Source organism: Rhyacophila brunnea, unplaced genomic scaffold (assembly GCF_057557595.1).
Source record: "Rhyacophila brunnea isolate RB1 unplaced genomic scaffold, BYU_Rbru_1.0 scaffold_16, whole genome shotgun sequence".
NCBI lineage: Eukaryota > Metazoa > Arthropoda > Insecta > Trichoptera > Rhyacophilidae > Rhyacophila > Rhyacophila brunnea.
Genome location: NW_028232816.1, coordinates 19,802,572 through 19,825,586, shown reverse-complemented (window position 1 = coordinate 19,825,586; position 23,015 = coordinate 19,802,572). Strand labels below are relative to the sequence as shown.

Here is a 23,015-nt window from a genome sequence, read left to right as displayed (position 1 = left end):
ACAACTAGTGAGCTGATTTTTTTAATGGAAAGATATTTCCGTTATTACTAAGTTTAGGTAGCTTTCTATATATACCAAGTGATTCTCCTCTATTTGCCGCCCTTTGAGTAACTGCCGCCCCCAAGCAACGCTCAATCTGCCGACCCCCACGGGACGTCACTGCGAATTTACCCATGTAGTTAAAATTAAGAGTAATATTGCTTATATTATTCAATGAACTAGGTTATTACCTGTTACACACCCACATGGGGATGTATCTGGAGAGGCCCAAGTCGGTATCAAATGCAACAAATAGTAAGCGCTGATTACGAAAATAAATAATAATAATAGAGCCGGCAATGCCGTAGATTATGACCGTTGAAAAATATTTGCAACGTCGCCGTTTTTCGACAACGCTCTCGTTGAAAGCGAAACACAAGATGGCGAATAATACGCCAAAACAGCCAAACAGTGAACTCGCACATTTCGTCCTCCGTAAAATAAATTATTCAAAATGTAACTATTATATAATATTAACTAAATAAAACTTGTCGTTTCCATCATAATTCCGGTGTGTTAATTATCCACCTTCAAGTCCTAAAATCCAGACGAAAAACCACACTGAAAATAAAAGTGACAGCTTGCTATTCACTTTCGAAAATGGAGGGAAGTGATATTCCTAAATATATTTTATAATAATTACTAATACCTAAGATTCCGCTGAATTCAACATTAAATAAATTAAATTCTAATGGATTTAAGTTTTCTACTATTTCATTTGAGTCGTTTTTTGCGATCCGGTTTTCGCCTTTTGGCATCTTTGGGCACTACGCGCGCTTATCAAGTACACACTGACAACGAACACAGTTGATTCTCACTTAACAGTAAATTAATACAATAAAGTAGGTAAAAACTTTATCACCTACCTACCTATTAAGTCAAGGATCACGATAAAAATGCAACAAACAAATAATAATAATTATGAATAGTTGAAGTGTAGCAGCATGAAAAAAAAGATTTTACCACAAACCATCTAAAAATATAGGTGAGTATACATATCTCATAAAACATAATATGTGATTTTTTATTTGTGCCTCAAAAGACTTTTTTATTAATATTTTGACCATTAGGAAAATTGTGACACATGTTTCAGTGGCCATTACGACAGCATTCGAAAACGTATTTTACTTTTTTTTTTGACTTGTGACATAAACCACTTACCTAAGTTCGATAATAAATAAACTTGTTCTGTTTTTATTGATAATGCCAATAAACATACTCCTGGATACGTCCCTTTGAAAATAATAAACATGGCCGCCCGGATACATATCGAACTGCATTAAGTCCATGCAAAGTTTTTTCAAACCGCTTTAAGTCCAAGTGAAAATTTATCAAAACTCATAAATAAGTCCAAAATAAAAACATTTTTTATAAATGTTGCACTGAAGGAATACCTTCAGGACTTCCTTGTAGCCATCGTGGGTATTAGATTCAATTATCTTACAATATTTCACATGTTACAACCATTTGTATTAAAAGATATGATAAAACTGCATTTTTCTGTTTGGCATTCAGTGGACTTTACGGCGTTTGATATGTCGTCGCTGTAGGATTGGTTTCCCGAATAGACCAAATGTTCAGGAGACGAAAAACAAATTTCATAATCCTATATTTAAATTGTTATTTTTATAGCATATGAATGATGTATTCATTACCATTACAAAGTAATTTAAAGAAAGGGATGGTTCTAATCCAATTAGATACAAAAAAACATTCTGCATTAAAAGGTTGATTTCGACAAAAACGGATATTCGGTAAACCAATCCTATAGCGACAATGTGTCAACACATATTTATATAAAATTTTAAATGATTCAAAAGTAGGTGCTCATAAGTATGACATGACAATATCAAATTAATGTTCTTACTAAATCTAATAAAATCGGAACATGACCGGCCTCAATGCTATCCGGCCATTTCTTTCCAGAACAGCTAACGGAATCATCACGTTATGAGTCCGTAATGGCGATGATACGAGGGATTATGGACATTAGAGGGGATGGTTATAAAAAATAAAGACACATTATGTATATTTTGTGTTGTATTTTAGGAAGTTGAAAATACAGCATATTGGTGACATTGAATGACAACTGTAATTCCCTAATAATTTCAATATTGTCTACATGTTTGGTGTGGACCGATGACATGTTTGGTATCCACACAACCCAAATAGGTAGAGATAAAAAAACTTATACATATATTAAACATTTACAATACTGTAGGCAGTGGTCTTTTTAAACAGGCATATGAATACAAAATTGTATGTAACCGACACTCATAATTTTAAAAACTATTTTAATCCAAACGGCAGATCTAAATTTAAAACATAAAAGGCGATGTTATTTTATGTGGAAATAAATATTAGGACTACGTTGGAAATAAGACCCACTTCCTCTCAAACCAGCATTTAGTAATTACTTTTTTTTTTAAAAAAAACCTCCGATAATTGCAATCCATTTTAGAGCCTATGTGTTAATTTAACCTATATTTAATTTAATATTCGTAATTCTACACAAAATGTCATTCATAGTAAAACAGAGGTGAATGACGGGACCCAGACTTAAATTTAAATGATAAAAAAACCATTTAAATCGCACACCAATAATTAAATTACAAAAAATCATGTTAAATTGGCATTCAGATTCGTGATAATAATATCATTATTATTGATAATATTTTATTAACATGAGAGATCAACAAATGGTTTGCTTCTCATCGTACTTATTATGGTAAGTACTGAATACACACGATTTAACTTTGAAATCTGCGTAGAAAAGTAATTGAGGTGTTGAACAGCAAAGTCAAGTAATTCAGAACGTCCATAAATTTTAAATCTTGTAGGTACATAACGCCATTTTCTTGTACATCTAAGCATTAGATGTGGAAAAAATACAAGCTTATTTCTACATAGGAAACCGTACAAAATGAGATGACGCCATCTTTGTGTTTGTTCACCATCTACAAATAACAAAAAAACTTCTAAAATTAAAGTTTATAATAATTTTTAATAACTGGTAGATTACATATTGCTATAATGTTGTAACGTCCACTCAACACCTCAATAAAATAATAAATTGTATTTGTTACTAGGTACAAACATTTCACAAAAGTAAAAAAATATTTTTCAAATTATAAAACACGAAAAAATTAAATACGACAATCTGTAGGCTGTAGCATTAAAGAAACACGAGAATGGTAATTGATAATTTGTGGGCGGTAATCGGGTAACAGTTGTGTGCAGATTAATATTAGTCCCTGAATTAATTGCCTAAGAATGGTTTAGCTGTAGAGGTCGTCGTCACCCGCGTCGTCTTGGAAAGTGGGAACGTCCCCGCTGGAAGTGCCTGCGGCCCCCGTGCTGTTCTGACCCGCTGGGAATCTGAAAAGAAATAAAAATTACTTATTTATAGTATGTATAGCTCCAGGGGCCCGATTTCCTAACTATCGTCTCGTGTGGCACCAGACGACATGACGTAATTGTGACGTCAGCCAATACATGCCGCCCGCTCGAGCGTGAGACGATAGTTAGGAAATCGGGCTGCAGTATGAGTTGTCCACTGAGTGAGGGCGCCACATGCTAACATTTGATATATCATTCAATACCTTTAATCCATTATTACGTTTATGGTTGAAGAGATATATGTCAGGCAAAAACATTTATTATCAATAACTTTCTGATTTTAACCTATAGTTCGGCTTCATGGCGCGATGACAGTATTTTTTCGCAGTTTTTATGTGCTGGCGGTATTGCAATGGTTTTATATCCAGAAACGGCCACAGTGATATCTACGTCTTGATATAGAAGTCGAATTCTAATCACGTTATATTAATAAAATGTGCGCATTCAGTCTCAATTATTTGAGGTGTCCAACTACAAAAACTCATTTATGTCACTTATAGTCCTTTTAATGCTTAGCCCCTCAATTATTTAGAAGCAATCCATTGAAATGGTAAATATTCACAAGTCATCTTTAGAATGTTTATTTTATATTGAACATGGTATGAGAACAGGGCTCGAAATGGACGGGAACGCACCGGAGCGCCGTTCCGGTTCGTGAAATCTGTAAAGTTATCGCTCTGTCTCGTGGACAAAATAATTTGACCGTCTGAGCTAGATATGGCATATAACAAAACATCTAGCACACTTATGTTTATCAATTTGATAACCATGTAAATATCCTCAGAAAATTTTCGAGCGCTCCGGATACGTTAACTTTTCCATTTCGAGCGCTGTATGAGAAAGAAATTTTTAACACTTTCAAGGGGTTTAAATTACGTCATGTTTTCTCTGAATAATAAATGTATGAATTACATACACACTCCATAGCTAAAACAAAACAGACACAAAGCCAGCTCAAGTACCTGAAGTTGGTGCCGAAGCCCCTGGATTGCTGAAGGGTTTGCGCAAACATCTCGTACTTGCGAATGTCATTGTCAGAGACAGAGCGTCGAGCAAACTTCATGGCCTCCTCGAAATGCAGGCGGGTGATCTCAGGGACGGGATCTTCCTCATCCATGTCCATGGCAGTTGCAGGCGTGGCCTGCTGGCGCTGCCGCTCACGAGTGATCTCCGTTTCAATTGCCTGTCGGATGGCGAGCTTGCACGCCCGCTGGCAGATCTCCGTGAGATCAGCACCGCTGAATCCCTGTGTCACCTTGGAGATATACAAAAGGTCTACGTCCTTGGCCACGGGTGACTTGCGCAGGTTGGCCTTGAAGATAGCCTCGCGTGACTTCTCATCGGGCAGGGGGATGTAGATAAGCTGATCGAGACGTCCCGGTCGCAGGATCGCCGGGTCAATTATATCCGGACGGTTCGTCGCGCCTGAAAGTGATCCAGATTGAAATGAGGGAACGCTTCAAGCCTTCAAATGGAAGAATTTAAAATAAAATATCCATAGTATCTGTATAACTAAGTAGGTATTTATAAGTAGGCTTCTCATTTTAAATTCTATGGAAAAAATTGGGTATTCTAAGACAACTTGACTGTCAATTGCTTAGGCTTGTCACAAAAATAGGACATTATTTGTTTCGATTAAGTCAAAAAGTTTGTCCCAGTGAATTGCCAGGTTACATACCTATTATGAATACATTCTTTTTGGCACCCATGCCGTCCATTTCTGTGAGGATTTGATTGATGACTCGATCGGCTGCTCCACCGGCGTCGCTCACCGACCCGCCGCGAGATTTGGCAATAGAATCCAACTCATCAAAGAAGAGTACGCAAGGAGAAGCTGACCGCGCCTACGATCAACAGAACAATTCAATTACTAACATTCTAAACATAAGTTTCATTATGGAGTTTACAAAAGATATTGAAAAAAAATCAACATCTGTTTTCCATCATATCAGAATTAGTGCAAAAGTCTACCAGTATACTGCAGGATAGAACATGACTTAATTGAATAGGGTATGAATTCAGACCATGGAGCAAATCTCGTAGTCCTGCAACTTATGTGCTTTCCCTCTTGATTCTGGTATATTTTCTTTTCTTTTCTTACCCTATTTTTTATCTTGCTATCGCCATGATTATACTTGATATTATTACAAAATAAGTGTTAACCCACCTTATCAAAAATATCTCTGACATTGGCTTCAGATTCACCGAACCACATAGTTAAAAGTTCAGGCCCTTTGACAGAAATAAAATTCGCTTGACATTCATTGGCTATGGCTTTAGCTAGAAGAGTTTTACCTGGAATTAAATAAATAAATATAAGAAAATTACATTATATTATACAAGTTTTATTCAAGTTTTAACTGGTCGGTATGTATGCTCTCAAATCGACATGTAGAGTAGAAGTATGAAATAAAAGAACTCACCGCATCCTGGAGGTCCGTAGAAGAGCACTCCTCTGGAAGGCTGCATTCCAAACTTAAGGAACTTATCGGGATGCTCCACCGGATACTGGACCAATTCCTGCAATTCTTTCTTCACGTTGGCCAATCCACCGATGTCCGTCCAAGATACATTGGGGACTTCCACTACTGTTTCACGTAATGCAGATGGAGAGGACTTGGTCATTGCGTACTAGAATTACATACAACACAAAAGACTCTTAATATACAGTTTTATATTTGTTGGCAATTGGATCTTCATCCGAGGCAACAAATTAAAAATGGTGACACAAAAGAGTAAAGCAAATTACACAGGTTGGTGTTGTGAGATTTGAGTCTTATCCATAAATGGAAACCTTGTTTGAAGGAAGGTGAAGATACGATATTGCGTGTATTTTCAACTTACTCTGAAGTTATCCATTGAAACGGCGAGTGAATTGAGAACCTCAGCATCAATTTGGTCATCCTCGAGATCAATGAGATCCATTTTTTCTCTGATTTGTTGCAGAGCAGCCTCTGAACAGAGGGAAGCTAAATCGGCACCCACATGCCCATGAGATTCTGCAGCGATCTAAAAAAAAAAAGAACAAAATTATAATACTTGAAACATTATTTTGAACCATATTGACCCGAACCAATCGAATAATTGGATATGTACTTGAGTAGCAAGTAGGATATGGGTCTAAGCAGAAAATGGATTTAATCTAGAAGACACTTCATTAAAAAATAATGTGAATTATTCAATAATTTCATTTCAGAAAAATTCAAATATTCAAGTTAAACTTGGTCACTCAATCTTCCACTTCACTACAACTTTTTAATTCTGAATAGTTTTGCGCATGCTTTAGGAAGGCGTGCTACGTACTACGCCAACTTCAAAATTATAGTATTTTTGGCTTAATTGTCTCAAAATAATTACAGTATAACATACTACTATTAAACATTTTTCGCAGAATCATTCGGTTGGTGATGTTGAAAAGATGTCCATCGGTGATGGAAATATGTGCACAGGCTATGCATGCACTGCAATGCGTTCATCTAGCGAATGACAAAATGCCTGAATGCAGACAGCGCTATTTAGACATGGACACAACGCGGTGGTGTCCTCAGGCCATTCCAGCTTCCAATAGTTTTGCCATATGCACGCTGTGGACTAGCTATCTTCCAGGACCAGAGGTCAGGTTGACTTCCTGCAGGTCATCAGTAGAACATGACAGATGTCATAAGAGGCTCTCTCTTATAACCTGGTTTTTGAGTAATTATCCATTAAAAGTAGATTATAGTTCTAACCATAGAATACTGTCATTACTTAAATAATTTAGAATGGGCCAATAGAAAAAGGAAAACTATTTAGTAGAAGTCATAATGCGACCATCAAAGACCACAGATACTATTGTAATAGAGAAGTATTAACCTGCTCCAAATCAACATCCTCTGCCAACTTCATGTTCTTGGTGTGAATACGTAAGACTTCCAGGCGGCCGGTGGCATCAGGAATTCCGATGTCTATTTCTCGATCGAAGCGGCCGAACCGGCGGAGCGCTCCGTCAATCGAGTTTGGACGATTCGTGGCAGCCATTACAATTACATGGGATGATTTTTTCATACCTAAGATAGAAATTTTTATATAACTTATATTGAAATTAATGAACATTAGAACTTCAATTATACGGATTTCACTATGATCATTAGTTTCATAAGAGCATCAAAAAATGGCAAATGGAGGGATAGTGAAATTTTGAAAAAATTGTTAAACTTTGTAATAATGGTTTTCAAAAATATTTTTCTGGAAGTAAAGATTTCTTTTGTTTTTTCGATTAACCAGATTGCCAATGTCCAATCACATCGGAAGATTGTGGTTTTTATGTTAGCTAGAAGTCCAATTGATCGATTCTATTGCTTGGACCTAAGGACCTCTTTAGTATTGACCCGATCGAGCATCAGGCATATGTAGCATTTATTGGTCTAGATCAGTGATATTCAAACTTTCTCATGGGGTGGACCGGTGCATGTCTTTCAGTGTTACCTACAGATTGTTTAATTTTTAATTAACAAGAGGGGTTTTATTATATATTTTTTAAAGTTCCAAACATAGGAAAAATATTTGTACCGAGTGGGATTTGAACCCCGCTAAGTGTTTGTATTGAAGACAACGTCACAAGAAAAGGATAATGAATATCTCCACACCATTACAATGTGTTGTCATGATAGAGGAACTCGCAAAGACAAGTTAAGGAAGATGGTTTCAGCATAATTCCATAACAATCTCGGCAATCTGTCTTCAATTTGCTTCAATCACTATTCCAAGTTAACCGATATCTTTCACGATATAAATGAATTTCCGGATCCGTCCATTGAATATATTACGCAAATAAGGTTCTTAGTTACTCCATGAATAGGTCAGCCAAATGGTAAGACATGTCAAACAATCCCTGAAAACATGGATCATCCACGTTTTTAGTTTTTGAGTGTTAACTTGTTAAATAGGTCTTCTTAATATTACGAACTATGTAATTGAATGTGGAACAGGAATTAGAATAAATGAAATATAAAAGAACGTTACCATCCATGAGAGTCAGGAGCTGACTGACGATTCGGCGCTCTACTTCTCCATGCGTTTTCTCCCTTTTGGGGGCGATGGCGTCGATCTCGTCAATGAAGATGATGGCGGGAGAGTTCTTGTCGGCTTCCTCAAACGCCTTACGCAGGTTTGACTCTGACTCGCCCGCCAGCTTTGACATAATCTCCGGACCGTTGATCAAAAAGAAGAATGCGCCTGGAACCATCACACAAGTCGGTCATAGGGAGTGATAATGACGTATTATCCAATTTGTGCATAGAAAGAGGCAGCTTATAAATCACATATGGCATTACTACTGTATCTGATGATGGTTTATGGATTTTATTTTATTATCACCTGTCTCATTGGCGACAGCTCGTGCGATGAGAGTTTTTCCTGTACCGGGAGGTCCATAGAGTAGAATACCTCGCGGGGGTTTTACTCCGATGGCTTTGAAGAGAGAAGGATGGCGGAGGGGAAGTTCCACCATTTCTTTAATCTGCGCCAACTGTTTGCGGCAACCACCAATGTCATCGTAGCCTACGGCGTTCAATGCCTCTTCTTCTTCCTACAAATAAATTCATGAAGATGTTATCAAATAAAATTATATGGTTATCCAACTCGGACAATGTAAAGCTTGTTCATTTTTAATGTGGTGTAAATTATCTTTTGCATTCGCTGATTGTTTGCCATCGTGTTTAAGCAAATATTCGAGGATTATCAAGATGAAAATTTATTTCCAATATTTGTTTCAATCCTTGTTTGATAAACAGCAATACTCAGTAACTCATGAATGTTAAATGGGATTGTAAATTAATAATAAACTTTACTCCGTATCAAAATAGTACTTTAAACATGACACGCAAAACATTCTATACCCCACTTGAAAGGATGACGATATTGTAATTTATGTGGATAAAAACAGTTTTATATTGAATATTTTCATTTTCAAGAAAATCATTCATCGAAGGTTTATGTTTTGGATGGATGTGTATATCTAAACTCATCTGAATCAATAAAAATTTCAATTTACACAATAATTGCATTTTGTCGATCGATTTAAGTATTTGGATCCAGAGAATGAGCATTTTGTCTCTTCTGCTTCATATCACTGAATTAGACAAATAGTCAATAATCAATTCTCACGGTGTTCATTAGGCTTTATCCAGTCTATATATTGTCCGTATTCTGTCTGTGGTGGCTTTTTACATTTAATTATGAATTACCTCTCGCTTGATGGGGTCACCCTCACAATGAATAACTGTCTCTGGGGCGACTATGCAGTAGGGCACGGGGTCTGTCTCCACCACTTTGAACTCTACGGCTCGCATACCACCTCTTACGATGAATGTGTCGTCTTTGTGGATCGGCCGGTACGCTTCCAAGAAGTACGGCTTCAGGTACACTTCAAAGAGATTGCTGGAACAAGACGAACAATATACGTACTTAATATACCATTCATTATTTTCTTCAGACAAATACAACCAATTTCAGATTTTATTCATACATTGAAGGATTATCCCCTTACTGTAACTTAAGTAGGTCATGTTGGTAGATGAAAAAGCCCTGATAGTGAAGAGTTTGTACATATCAAGAGGGAGCCTATCAAACTTTTTGTATTACAATACTTGATAGTGACTCCAGAACATTTTGGTATGGTTAAATTGCCAATTATTATAAAAAAAAGCTATTATTTTATTTTGGTAACAATAAATACAATGGAAATAAAATGCATAGGTAATAATGTTATTATATGCATGTTGATAATATTTTCAATATAATAATATGAAAGTTGTGAAATTTACCCAGTGAGTCCTTCCACAGAGTCATCCATGGGAAGAATGTGAACTCGCTTGCCGTACTTGACATCGGGGCAAGGCGCTACGGCTACAATGTCGCTGAGGCGTACTCTCAAATTATTCCTCACAGCTCTGTTCATTCGAATCTTTTCATCAGGGCACGACTCGTCTGAAAGGACAATGCACACTGTCTCCTTTCGCCGCTTTCCTTTCAGGAGGACCGTATCTCCCCTGAACAGCTGCAGCTCGTCCATTTTAGTCTGCAAGATTACAATGAACATCGTAAACGTACTAATATAGAGCTGATTGTAGTGTGTCAACATGTAGGACGTTTGAACTTAACACAATCACTGCTAACCTTTTAATTACCACATTTAAATAACACGTTAATTATGTCTAATGGCCAACGACTCCAAACGCGCCAGTCGCGGTTTTAGCACTAAATGAGTTAAGGTGTCATCATCTGTAGTCCATCGTAACATTTGTTTTATGACTAAACCAACCGTAAGTACATGGTAAGTTTCAGGTATGACTTTCAAATGATATTATGATTCTCACAGGTGTCGGGCAGTTGAAATTATTTTAGAAACAGAATAAAAAAAAAAACAAAAGACAATGATCACTTCAACAGTTTACAGACAATACATTGTTTTCATATAGAAATACTGTTGTCAGTAATCATTGAAATGTATTGCATACTTTCGATTATCATATACCTATATGTGAGCAAGAACGGAATTCTTTCCTTATTGAAAAGAAAAAACACAAGTATTCTTCAATGAATAATAATCGAAATATTGCTTACAGAAATGATTATTGAATTATGTTCCTCACATCAGAATTTGGACTCCTTCGAAAGAATGACAAGACAGATCGATAGCTTAGTGGGCAAAGCACTCATGCAGCGAGTGAAAAATGTGATTTTGAATAAGACTCGGTTAATGTTTACCAGGTTTTTCAGATAAATACCAATAATACGTAGAAATTATTGGAGTAATAGATAATAAAATGGTGAACTTTTTTTACCTAGAAAGTGAGACTGAAATATTGTACTATATTTAATTTTATGACTGTTGAAACTATAGTAAACTATAGAAAGAATTGTGCAATATTTTTTGTCATGTGTCAAGGAAATATTAAATAGGAAAAAATATTAAAAAATATAACATGTTATTCAATTATATAAAATGAACTTCATGATAAATTTTTCCCATGTCATTAAATATTCTTTTATAAATTGTGCTTCTGTGGTTTATTTGATACGTCATATCTATCGATTTAAGACGCCTTACATTATAATTCAGAATATATTTCCACTATTTTTATTATTTGGGGGGTGGGGGGGAGGAGACTTTGTGTTGGCGCATCCCTGTATAATTGTGATGAATTGGGTAATTTTACTATTTTATAAGGTGTTTCTGTCAAGTAGAATGCTATTTGGATCATGCCACTATTTTTTTTGTTTAATATACATACTTGGGAAAGTGTGACAACTGAATTATCATCATTGGCGGCTTCTTCGACGATGAGACGATTTGGGCGGTCTTTGCGACGAAGGATCGCGGTAGATAGGTCATCGGGACTGAAAGGGTTAAAACAAAGAAAAAAACATTCATATTTTTTTATTGTGATACAAAGGGGCAATATAAATTTATTTTTAATAACAGCTAACGACGGTTACCGATTTAATAATTTTCTAGAAAGAGAGATAACATTGAAAAAAAGATACTTAGTAACAAAGAAATCTAGAAAATTTTGTTGATAGGGTTATATCATAAGATTATTGACAAGTCACTTATTTATAAATAAATTTTAAACAATCTCTGTCTCGCAACGTCATGATATAAGTGTAAACAATTTGCGGTGCGATTTATCAATAACACATTTGATCTTTGCAGTTAAATTGTTATAAAAGTTAATAATCGGCGACATGATGACAAGCCACTTTGGGATATTGTTTGACTAACAAACGCTGACAAAAACAGTAAAAAGTTTGCGCCGAAATGAGGATAATACGTGCAATTGAGAAATGAATGGACATACCTTTTTCCTTCAGCCATATTTTCAGAAACGTATAAGATTTATTAAAACGAGAATTTGCTTTGAAACACACGCCTATGCCTATGAAAGCCGAATCAAAATGCTGATCCGCCGATGCACTCACTAGCTTCCAGAAGATAACGTGACGTTGCCGTATTTCATTAGTCCGTGTCAGACTCAGGGTTGCCACTGTGACCAATTGACCATAGATATAGATAATATACGTAAAGCCATAAAGCAACAAGCAACTAAAAATTGCACATTTTTTTAAAGTACCTAGGTACCTATCAAAAATTAAAAGCCAGAATAATTATAAAATATAATACAATAAACGTATACCACGATGAGTTCAAGAAGCTGATGGTTTTTATTTTGTTTAATGATTATAAAAGAGATTCATATTTTCATGAGGATGACTTTCATTATTTGCATAATGAACAATCTGTTTTTGCCAAAGAGAATCTCTTTGGTTTTTGTGAAAGTCTACAATTAGGGCCGTCAAAAAAGTATTGATACAATTAAGTGTCGTTACTTTTTGACCGATACGATACCGGTATCGATATTTTGTCGTAGTTATAAGAATACGAATAGGTATGTGGAATATTTTAGCCACAATATTTTCAATGTATTTAGTTATTTTTTGAAAATTGATCCATATGGAACATATGGGCGTGAAATAGAAAGTATTTGATTCAAAGATTCGTTATTTGTTGTTCGTTAATAAATACAGTTTTTAAGTTAATAAATTGAATCGTGTTTTGAGTCAAAATGTCAAAAACAGGCAATCCTTACAATGATATCAGTAACTCGATCAAATTATTTTAAATGCATAGGTAACGAAATAAATATGTACCTAGGTATCATGAAATGGGGAAAGATAACGTCATTACGATTATATTAATCTTCTTTTCAAAATTTGTACCAAATTAATCATTATTTGAGCCTGAAATTTGGCTAAATAGTAATGCAGCATGATTGCATAAATTTATTACAGTTTATCACAAAATCACAAACCAATCTCTTTGGTTTATCATGATTATTGTTATGCAAGAAAACATTGTATTTTTATGTTATTAAAAAGTTTCGATGCTCGCAATACCAATGCTTTTCTTTCGATATGACCTATCTATAAAAACCCCCCCACTAATAGTGATAATATTTTATGATTTAAAAAAATTCCCTACAAACCAGTTTATTTAATTCCATAAGCTTGCCAATCACAAAATAAATAAATCAGATCAAAAGAATTTAGAATTTTTATTTATACTATTATTTACTGTATAATTTGGTGAAATGCCTTTTGACATTTTTACGACAAGATTAGGTATTATTAAAAAATATTGTTCAATTTTTATGAAGGTTATTAATAATATTATAATCATTATTTAAGAAAATACAAGAAAACAGCAGCAGCTGCAGTGTTCAGTAATTCCACAACACTTTTTTGTTTGGTGGAAGTGGGTAGAAGTTGGAACTCTTAAAGTCATTTAAATTTAAAAACCCTTCCTAGGTGAGAAAAATTTCTGCTTAAAACCTTTTTTCTGGTAAAAACTTTTAGGTAGGTACCCAGAGAAATGCGCGTGCAAACTTCTAGCAATCTAACAGATAGGTAATTAGTAGTCCATTTTTATTTTTAAAAAACCCTAATTAATGATATTAGTGTTTTAAGGAGGTCCACAACAATGTAGGTATACACAGGTATCCATATAATGTAATCCAATGTTAGGACTAAAATACTTTTAAATTTTCATATAAACCAGTTACATGTTTGATGCATAAATAGGTACCTATGTGGTAATGTGAAAATTGCTCCTAAATCGTTTTTAATTATACCTACACCACTTGTACTCGTTTAATTCTCGGCCCCTCAATTATTTATGCAACAATTGACCTAAATCGATTATGGCTACTTGCTTTAGAGATGTAAATTTGTTTTAATATCAATTGATTCTAAAATGCTAAATATTATAAGTGTTTAGCCCAAGGCCCCTTCAAACGTAGAACGAGGTTTACATGTAAAGTAGTAGTAAACAGTGACATATTAGGTAGGTGTGTAGGAATGCAGGCCACATGCCACCCTTAAGCAAACTCAGAATGCTACCCCATATTATCAGGTATTTTTATTTAAATTTATTACCTGCTTTTTTTCATTTAATTTAGGTATGTTTATTTATTGCCTAATTTTCAATCGATCTATGCTATGTGCGTGATGCTAAAATAATCTTTATAACCCAAATAAAGGTATCTAAAAATACCCAGAGTTTGTTAGTGCCACTCGGGTTCGAATCTCGAGTCTAGCAAATTCACAATATTAATATGTTGATATTCAATGAGAACGAATCCGATGAGTTGGGCAAGTGGTTAATATTTCTTTCTCGTAAACAATCTGTCAAGAAACCTTTTCATGAGGCGGCCAAGATCCACAACGGGTTGGAGAGCCAATGAAAAAAAATATACTTATATTAGTTCTAGTATTGTGACTATATCAAAAGTTGATTTGATTAAAAACTATGGATTATTAAAAAAATCTAACAATATCCATAAAAATAACATACTTAGTTTTTTTTATTGTGTTAAAGTGTTTTAAATATTAATTATCCAATTGGACATTATTTTCATCCTGGTTAACAGCTTAACGCTCAAGGTTCACCAGATTGGATTGTCACTATTTGCTACACAAAAATCACCTGGATTTCTTCAATATTGGAGATTGGATTCTTGTAATGCTCTCAAGAATCTCTAATGACGGCCATCTTGTTTGTGTCGTCTTGTTTTTCAACGGTAAAGTGGGTAAATGTGGAATATATTTTTGTCTATATACTTATATCTATCTATACTATACTATCTACTAATATATTTTTAACTAAAATGATTAAAGTATTTAAAGAAAAATCTTCTTTAGACGATAATATAGTAGTTAACTCAAAATATCACAATATGCTGTGGGTTATCGAGTTTTTAGACCACACCCCTCAATTATCAGTTATCATCCCCATCAGCCTGTCCCAATCCACCTGGATGAAGGCCTCCTCAAGCTCTCTCCACTCTTTTTGGTTCCATTTTCATCGCTGCAACATAATCCAGCAAACCTAAATATTATTTCACCAATTTGTATTGTACAAAATGTATTAAAAAATATTGCATCTTTCGTATTATTCTTTCGACACTTGCTCTCAGTAGCATTACACTCTCCAGAACCTCGATTACCTGGACTGATTGGAAATGGTGATAGTTTGGATAATCGAAATACAAAAATCTTTTTTAATGTTTTCATTATACTTATATTTTTTTATATCATACATATTTATTGTAATATACGAAACTGATGATCGTAATATAAATCAGGATAATCGGAAATCCGGATAATCAAGGTTCTACTATACTTATATTATGTATTAAATTAATTAGGTTCTTGATCGCTTTAGTAGGTAGGAATAGACGGGCCTCGACTTTCAAACGTTCTACTTTTGCAAATTCGCTATTTCCTACAATTCTTAAAATTTTGAGTTTTGTTGATAATGCAAAAACTGTACGTTTCCATGCAGTCGCTACTCTCTCCTCTATAACTTTATTATATTTTATTAATATATTCATTACAAAGAGAGTAAGTTGGGGATAAATGGAAGAGGTGTAACAAAATAAGACTCGTATTTTTGTTTGTTTTTATAATTTAATGCAGTTTTTCTCTAATGTTTTTTTTTGATAACAGCAATGAGCACTTTTGGTAAAATATCATTAGTTTTTTCTTAAAACTGTGCATCCATTATCCATTAGGCATCCATAACATATTATCTAGTCTGTCATTAAATGGGAACATCAATTCTCATAGCCTGCAAAGCATTCCCTTTTGTAACATTCAAAGATCGCAAGCGAACAACAAAGTATTCGATCACGTTTATGTTTCCTTCCAAAATCATATAACAGATATCGCATGGTTGTTTTGATGCAATATAGCATATTATGTAATGTTTCTATTTGTTTTGTGCTCAATGCTCTGTTTAATAGAACGCTCATGCATATCTGTATTTTAAAATGATTACTCGGTGATAAATGATCTGTAAATTAATATCAATGGATGTTAAATTATAATTATTATGTACCATCAATGATTGTCTAATGGTGTGAAAGTCAGCTTTACATATAGGTACGATTTGTACTGGCAATTTTATAAGGATTTTAGTTTCTTACCATTATGCTGCTCGTCCTTTTGAATGTCAATGAGTTATCGTGACTAAATATTATAATATTAATTAATTTAGCATTAGTGTTGTCGTGTAGATATAAAATGTTGTCAGCTTGCGGTCTTTGTTTGGAATAGCAAATAATTTTTATCTATCCTTCAACTTCAAATGAGAGAACTGCTCTAAATGAAAACTTAACATATCGGATTGTTGGAAGATCATCTACGCATGCATGTTTAACATTTTGAATATACCATTTCCTACGAGTTTCTTATGGCACAATCACAAAGTAAAGGTCAATAATTTATTAATTGCTCATTGTAGTAGCTTCATTGTGATAGCGATTCCAACTTTTTAACTAAACGGACACCGGGGCTACGATTTTGTGACAGCACAGACATAATTATCACAAGTATTTAATGGAATTATTTACATGTCAAGGCAAAAATTTGAAAATCTCTACAACAGCTTACAAGTAGAGTATACAGTGAAATGACAGGCTGATAACAAATCTTAAACAAGTGACATATTTGCATACCTACATTTTCTAACGGACAATACTTTATTATTGCAATATACCTAAATTAGTTGTCTTTATTTTGTTTGATTATTGATATTTAATACGTTAAATCTGTTTCTATCTATACGATTTGTTCAATATACTTACCTACTCAATCATTTTGTGTAGGCAAGGATAGAGTACCTACCTACCTAGGTATTTGAATTCATAGCTTGTCATTTTATTATTTTGGAAAGGATAACATTCTTGTATGCATATTTAGAAGGAAACTGCACAAACAAGGCTACAAACAAACCTTGGATAATTAATTGAATAGGAATCTATTTACACATATGAAAGAATGTAATGGTAGAGTTGTTTTTTGTTATGATGATTATAAAATAAATCTGACAGCCATTTATTTTGACAATTAATAATATAATTACTTCAGAATAATCTGCAATCTAATCAGCATATTATTATTTATATCAGAACTTTCCTGGGTAGGTACTCAGTATAAAACTTAAAATATGATAAGGAAAGTTGGTTGGTTACAAGAAATGTAATTATAAATTTAGTCAAGGGTAACATTTATTTTATCTGCCTGTATTCTTATTCAAACTAATTACAATTAAGGAAAATTTACAAATTGAAATAGAGAAATATTATCATTATATTTGCGAAATGTATGTAATTTACCCAGCATTTGGTTCCGTGTCGCTCGCCTGAGTTGTGTTCTCAGCCTGTCAAATTATCTTTAAAAATAGAAAATATTGGTAACGTTCATTTCGGTACACGTAACAATAAAAAGATGTTCCTGTGGTCGGGCAGAGAAGTCATCTCGTCAATCGCACCGAAGCCCTGATCGGCGATCAGTGGCAGGCGATCGATAGCGGGGTTGATTCACAATAACAGTCGGTCACCCTACCCCGCCCGACGATATCGCAGTTTGTTTTCCAATTTACAATCAATGGTGAACTTTATTAAATTTTACAATAGACTACCATTTCATAATAATTAACAAAGCATAAGTGTATATTTTATGATACAATAAATCTCAGTCTAATCTATCATGTATTAATTTCATGTATTAAAATGGCAAGATTCACCTAAAAGGTAGATACAGTATCTTGAATCGTCTAATGAATAATAAGTAGTTTTTTTAGCGATAGGTATACCTAGCAAGGTAACAGATTAATAATTTAATTACAAATAATATTACTTAATAACTCTTAAAACGATAACAGTAATTGTCATACAACTTAGAAGTAAAAAAAAATATTACACAATTTGGCAAAATTATATTCTATGTAAAATTGACATTCGTATATACAAAAATACAGGGCCCGGGTCGACGCGCGGCGTGACGGTCGCGTCGCGTCGTCGCGCTCCGTCCGACTGTCGCGGTACCATTAACAGTTTACTAATCTAGACAACTTCTGTAACATACAAAACGTGTTAAATTATTTATTGCTTTTCAAATTTAGCCATGATATCTTAAAGGTAATTTTGTGATATGACGGCGACGGTCGGCCGACGGCGCCTCCCCCGCCCCCCGCGCCCTCTACCTAATATTTACATCTCCGTGTGACGGGAGCGCGCCCGACGGCAAACCGACGGAGACGACGACGTCCCTCGCTCTTCGCCGCCCCGCGAGAGCGGAGCGCCCGAGAGGGAAGACCGGCGGGCCGCCGCTTTCGAATATATATTTCTCTATAAAATATATCGTACGTATCAAAAGACGATCGGGGGGCGGCGGATCGGGACCGCGGCCTCCGCCGGGGGGCGCGTACCGCCCGATTCCGCCGCGGCCCGTCTCCGCTTAATACTTTTGTTTTTATCGAGCACCTAATTTTTTTTAAAGCTAATATCGTCCGTCCGCCGGCGCGAGAGCGGGGCGCGCTCACCAGGGGGCGGAGCGCCGTCATTGCGGGAAGGCGGCGTCCGATTTGCGGAAGAGGCCGCGCGCCAGGCCGGGTGGATCGCGCTCCGCCGCCACGTTGTTGTCTGACTTGGGGCGAGGGAGTCGCTGGCCGAGGAAAGCGGCCGCCTGCAGGGGGCGAAGGGCGAGGCCGAGACAGGGCGGCCCCCGGTCAGGCGAGCGCGACGCGTGCTCCGCTTCGGCAGCCAGCGCTACCACCACGGCGTTGATGCTGCCCGTGTCCTCCTCGGAGCGATGAGCTACCAGGTTGGGATTTTTGCCTATTTTGTTGAGGCGCTCGGCCGCCACGCTCTCCATGGTGCGTCGCATAAGCGGGTATTGGTCTAGTACGGCGTTGAAGTGGTCCACGGATAGCGAGAACAGGTTGCAGTATGTCTCAGCTCGCACGGACGCCACTCGTCGCGCATTAGTCAGCAGACAGATTTCGCCGAAGTACGAGCCATCCGACAGGCTCGTCGCCACTTCACCGTTTGCCATAACTATGTCCACGATGCCCTCCTGGATGAAGTACATCTTGGACCCTATCGTCCCCTCTTTTATGATGATGTCGCCTGAAAATCAGCAATTGTCTCTCGTTAATATTGTTTTTGACCACTACCTAAATTTAATCAATGATTTTTTTTTTATTCAATATTGAAAATATAGAACATTCATTATATTGAGAATAAATATAATTTTGATATACCTCAAACACAAATATATTAGAAGAAATCCTAGAGAAAAAGCTTCACCTGGTTGGAAAACTTCATATCTCAGCTTGGTCACGACATCGGATACAAAGTTGGAATCGGCGTTGGCGAAGAAGGGCACTGACGCGACTAGCGATCTGCAGTTGTAGTTGATGACGTCCTCTCTCAACTTTTCACTCAGCTCTCCCAGAATCAATTCCTCGTCGAAGAATTTTCCCTGATACCGATGCTCGAAGTACTCCGTGATCCGCTGCCTCATTTCTCTAGGTAATTTTCTATACGCCATATATTCTTCTACTTGTTTGACCTGTGAAATACCATTTAGACAATATTATAACATGTAGCGGTTACCAATAAGAAGTATAAATGTCAATTTCAATGATATCGCTCTGTGCATAGTAATGTTTATCCAGATTATTATCTTTTGGTATATGGATAATTTGTGCATGGTTTATTATTGATTTAATTCAAAGACATTGAAGAAATCTTTCTCTGCTAGACCTAAATAATATAATAATATTATCAAAGTGAAGTTGAAAAAATGATTCATGGAAGTAATAATAATTGTGCAATCCAATATCATTAATTTGTAGTAAGTTAATAAATGGACAGAAATTGCCAAAATAATCCCTAAAACTTGAATTTGTTGTGAACGCAAACAAATATTATTTATATGAATAATCGCCTAAAGTTGGTAACACCCATTAACACATTGATCGCCAACTAGTTTTACATAAAATAGTTTAAAAATGATTATTTGTTTCTAAGGTATTATTTGATAGGTTATGAAAGAATATAATGTTTTTTTGTAAATTTTTTGTAAATTATAATATATATTATTAAAATAATTACGTAAATATTGGCCACATGTGTCCGTCGCGGCGCCAACAAGTTAATTTATTATATTGCGCCGGGCCGGCCATTTCGCCGGTTACCTGTCCAAATGTGTTGATGAGAGCATGGTGCCATTTCGAGGTCGAATTATATTTAGATTTAGATAGTATAATAAACAGAAAAGGCACAAATACGGAATAAAAGTTTTCAAATTGGGTAGTATAATACTTGGATACACATAAACTGGCAATATACGTATACATACATTATAATCATTTTTGTAGTTCTATTTTTTATTATTTACATAATTTTTATAACTTACATTTTTATAATCTATTTAATTTTTATTTTTATATCAATAAAAACACATTTACAATTTAAAAGGAAAACTTTTTTTTTCATTATGTACATTCTTTACATTAGTGAGCCTATATTTTGTGACTGGGAAAACATATTTTCAGGCCAAGTGGTAGTAATATACAGAAGGGCCATGCCGGTCACCGCGTATCGAAAAATTCACTGCGTGCGTGCCCGCCGGCGTAGGTCTTCTTTGCCGGTCACCGGTGACCCCCATGGCCCCCTTAACGTAATCCAATGCCGGTCACCGGTGACCCCCATGGCGATCAACGTGTTAAAATTTTTGAACTATAAATAGAAAAGGTTCATATGCATGAGATTCCCAAATACTTTATAAGCTAAATACTGCTCATTTGCATGCATGAGTGCAAACGTAATCCGTTGTTTAGCGACGTCAGGACGTGACGTCATAATGTGTCATGGCGTCCATATAATGGCAAACTTATAAAATTTCATTCCTCGACCATTAATTTAAAATTTTGAAATTGTAAATGTGTCTGAAAGTGTGCGAACGGTACAATATAAATTTAATAAATATAAATGAATAATTATTATGAACTGTAAGTTTCAAAAGTTGTAGAACAATACATTTTGTGAGAAATTTCATATATTATACAATGTATGTATATTTTGTTAGATTTTGACAATTTATGTTGACATATTGGTTTTTGGAAATAGATGCATTTTATGATCAAGAGTGATGATAATGCTTTAATTTTTATATTAACTATCTAAATAATTGTACAGTTTGAATTGGGTAACAATTGATTGATTTAACCTTTTCCCGATACTGTCTTCTCGAAGAGTCCAAGCTCTGAATGAGATTGGTGGCGTGGCCGAGGAAGAGGGCGTAGCAGGTGGCGCCGGAGATCATGGAGAGCATAGTGAGCCACATGTCGGTGAGCGACTGCGGTGGAAAGCGACCGTACCCTATGCACAGCATGTGTGACATCGCTTTAAACAGCGCCCACGAGTATTGCTCGAGCCAAAACGCTTCCTAGAAATATCATCACATCAACATTTAGTTAAAAAATCTTAGATTATGGCCACACTAGAATCATAACTAATTGTTTTATAATAATAATTATTGGCTAAAATAATGAAGAAAATTAACAGAAATACAGAAACATAGATGGATGGAACTTTGAAAATCAAAATCAAATCTCATGACAGATCAGATCATGACAAATCAGATGACAAAATATAACAAGATTGTAAAAGAAAAATTAAAAATATTTATATAATCTTATTATATTATTAACTACGTATTTAATTGCCTAATAAAAAATCTTACATAAATTAAATTTTTAAAAATAAATTACTCTTCTTGAAAAACAGAAAAGAGAAAAAAAGTTTTACAAACATTAGTATTATTATCAATAAAGAAGTATGTCAAATGACAATAAAAATAAGTGGAATAAAAATTAGTAAAAAAGTTAAATAACAAGGTACACTGAATTATAATTAATTCTACGAGATGGTTGAGATGGTTGAAAGCACGAGTTCTCAACCTTTTTCGAGTATCCTGCTAGTCCCAAACAGATTTGTATAAAAAAGCATTTTTAATAGAGTGAAGAAAGTAGGTATATTATTCAAAATCACATTTCCACATGTGAATTCGCAGACATTACATTTTTCATTATTTACATTACTGTTGTTTATTAGTTTCATAGTCTCTGTTTGTTTAGTATCAAATGTATTAACTCTTTTTAGTCTAATTGTTTTATCGATAGAAAACTAAAAGATGGTTTCACAAATAAAAAAATACCCAATCAACTATAATTCATTGTACTTCTTTACTTATCATAACTATTGTAAAATAGAATTCTAGCTAAAGCAATAAATTGTTTTTTAGGAAAGAGAATAAAAAGTCAACGATTGAAAAATATTTATAAATGAACTACAAAAATCTTATTTTAAAAATACAATTGAAAGTTTTTGCAATATCTGAAATATGAGAATAGGTAGATAAAATATGTAATGCGAACAAACCTGAAGTTCGTTGATAGCGACCCAGGAGTTGGACGGAAAACCTTGCAACATGGGAACCAAGAACTGGAGACAGCCAGACCAGTGGCCGATCAAGAGCATCATGCAGATGAGGTTAAAGATCCGCATGAATACTGACGCCATGTTGAGGAACTGCAGGATTCAACACACAATCATTAGTCAACTGTCACAAGGATGGTTATCAGACACGAATAAGATTAAGGTTTGTCCGTTGTCGGTTGCGCTCGT

General features: G+C 35.1%; 2 protein-coding genes across 6 annotated transcripts in view; both read right to left on the bottom strand.

The window, feature by feature from the left end:
• Positions 1-2,061: 2,061 nt before the first annotated feature.
• TER94 (Transitional endoplasmic reticulum ATPase TER94) lies at positions 2,062-12,414 on the bottom strand. Its single transcript, XM_085943878.1, has 13 exons — positions 12,279-12,414; positions 11,712-11,817; positions 10,242-10,495; positions 9,663-9,855; positions 8,794-9,004; positions 8,440-8,652; positions 7,291-7,484; positions 6,283-6,447; positions 5,862-6,069; positions 5,606-5,733; positions 5,117-5,282; positions 4,401-4,863; positions 2,062-3,417 (listed from the first exon to the last, which is right to left on the bottom strand). The coding sequence occupies exons 1-13, from the start codon at positions 12,293-12,295 to the stop codon at positions 3,318-3,320; spliced, it is 2,418 nt and encodes an 805-aa protein (XP_085800004.1). The 5' UTR covers positions 12,296-12,414; the 3' UTR covers positions 2,062-3,317.
• Positions 12,415-15,908: 3,494 nt separating this feature from the next.
• The window catches only part of Ih (hyperpolarization activated cyclic nucleotide gated potassium channel Ih), a 297,036-nt gene continuing 289,929 nt past the window's right edge, over positions 15,909-23,015 (bottom strand). For 3 of the 5 annotated variants that reach the window (XM_085943435.1, XM_085943436.1, XM_085943434.1), the window contains 4 exons: positions 22,770-22,919; positions 21,556-21,774; positions 19,629-19,893; positions 15,910-19,448 (listed from right to left, as the gene is read on the bottom strand). In XM_085943435.1, the coding sequence (XP_085799561.1) occupies positions 18,880-19,448; positions 19,629-19,893; positions 21,556-21,774; positions 22,770-22,919 (1,203 nt within the window). In that variant the 3' untranslated portion in view covers positions 15,910-18,879. Of the gene's footprint in view, positions 19,449-19,628; positions 19,894-21,555; positions 21,775-22,769; positions 22,920-23,015 lie in introns of all 5 variants that reach the window. The other 2 variants (XM_085943437.1, XM_085943433.1) reach the window with 1 other exon arrangement.

Coding starts and splice junctions, on each gene's coding strand:
- TER94 (XM_085943878.1), bottom strand. Junction 5,734..5,861: donor CTACGGACCTCCAGGATGCG/GTGAGTTCTTTT, acceptor ATTTAATTCCAG/GTAAAACTCTTCTAGCTAAA. Junction 4,864..5,116: donor AAAGAATGTATTCATAATAG/GTATGTAACCTG, acceptor GATCACTTTCAG/GCGCGACGAACCGTCCGGAT.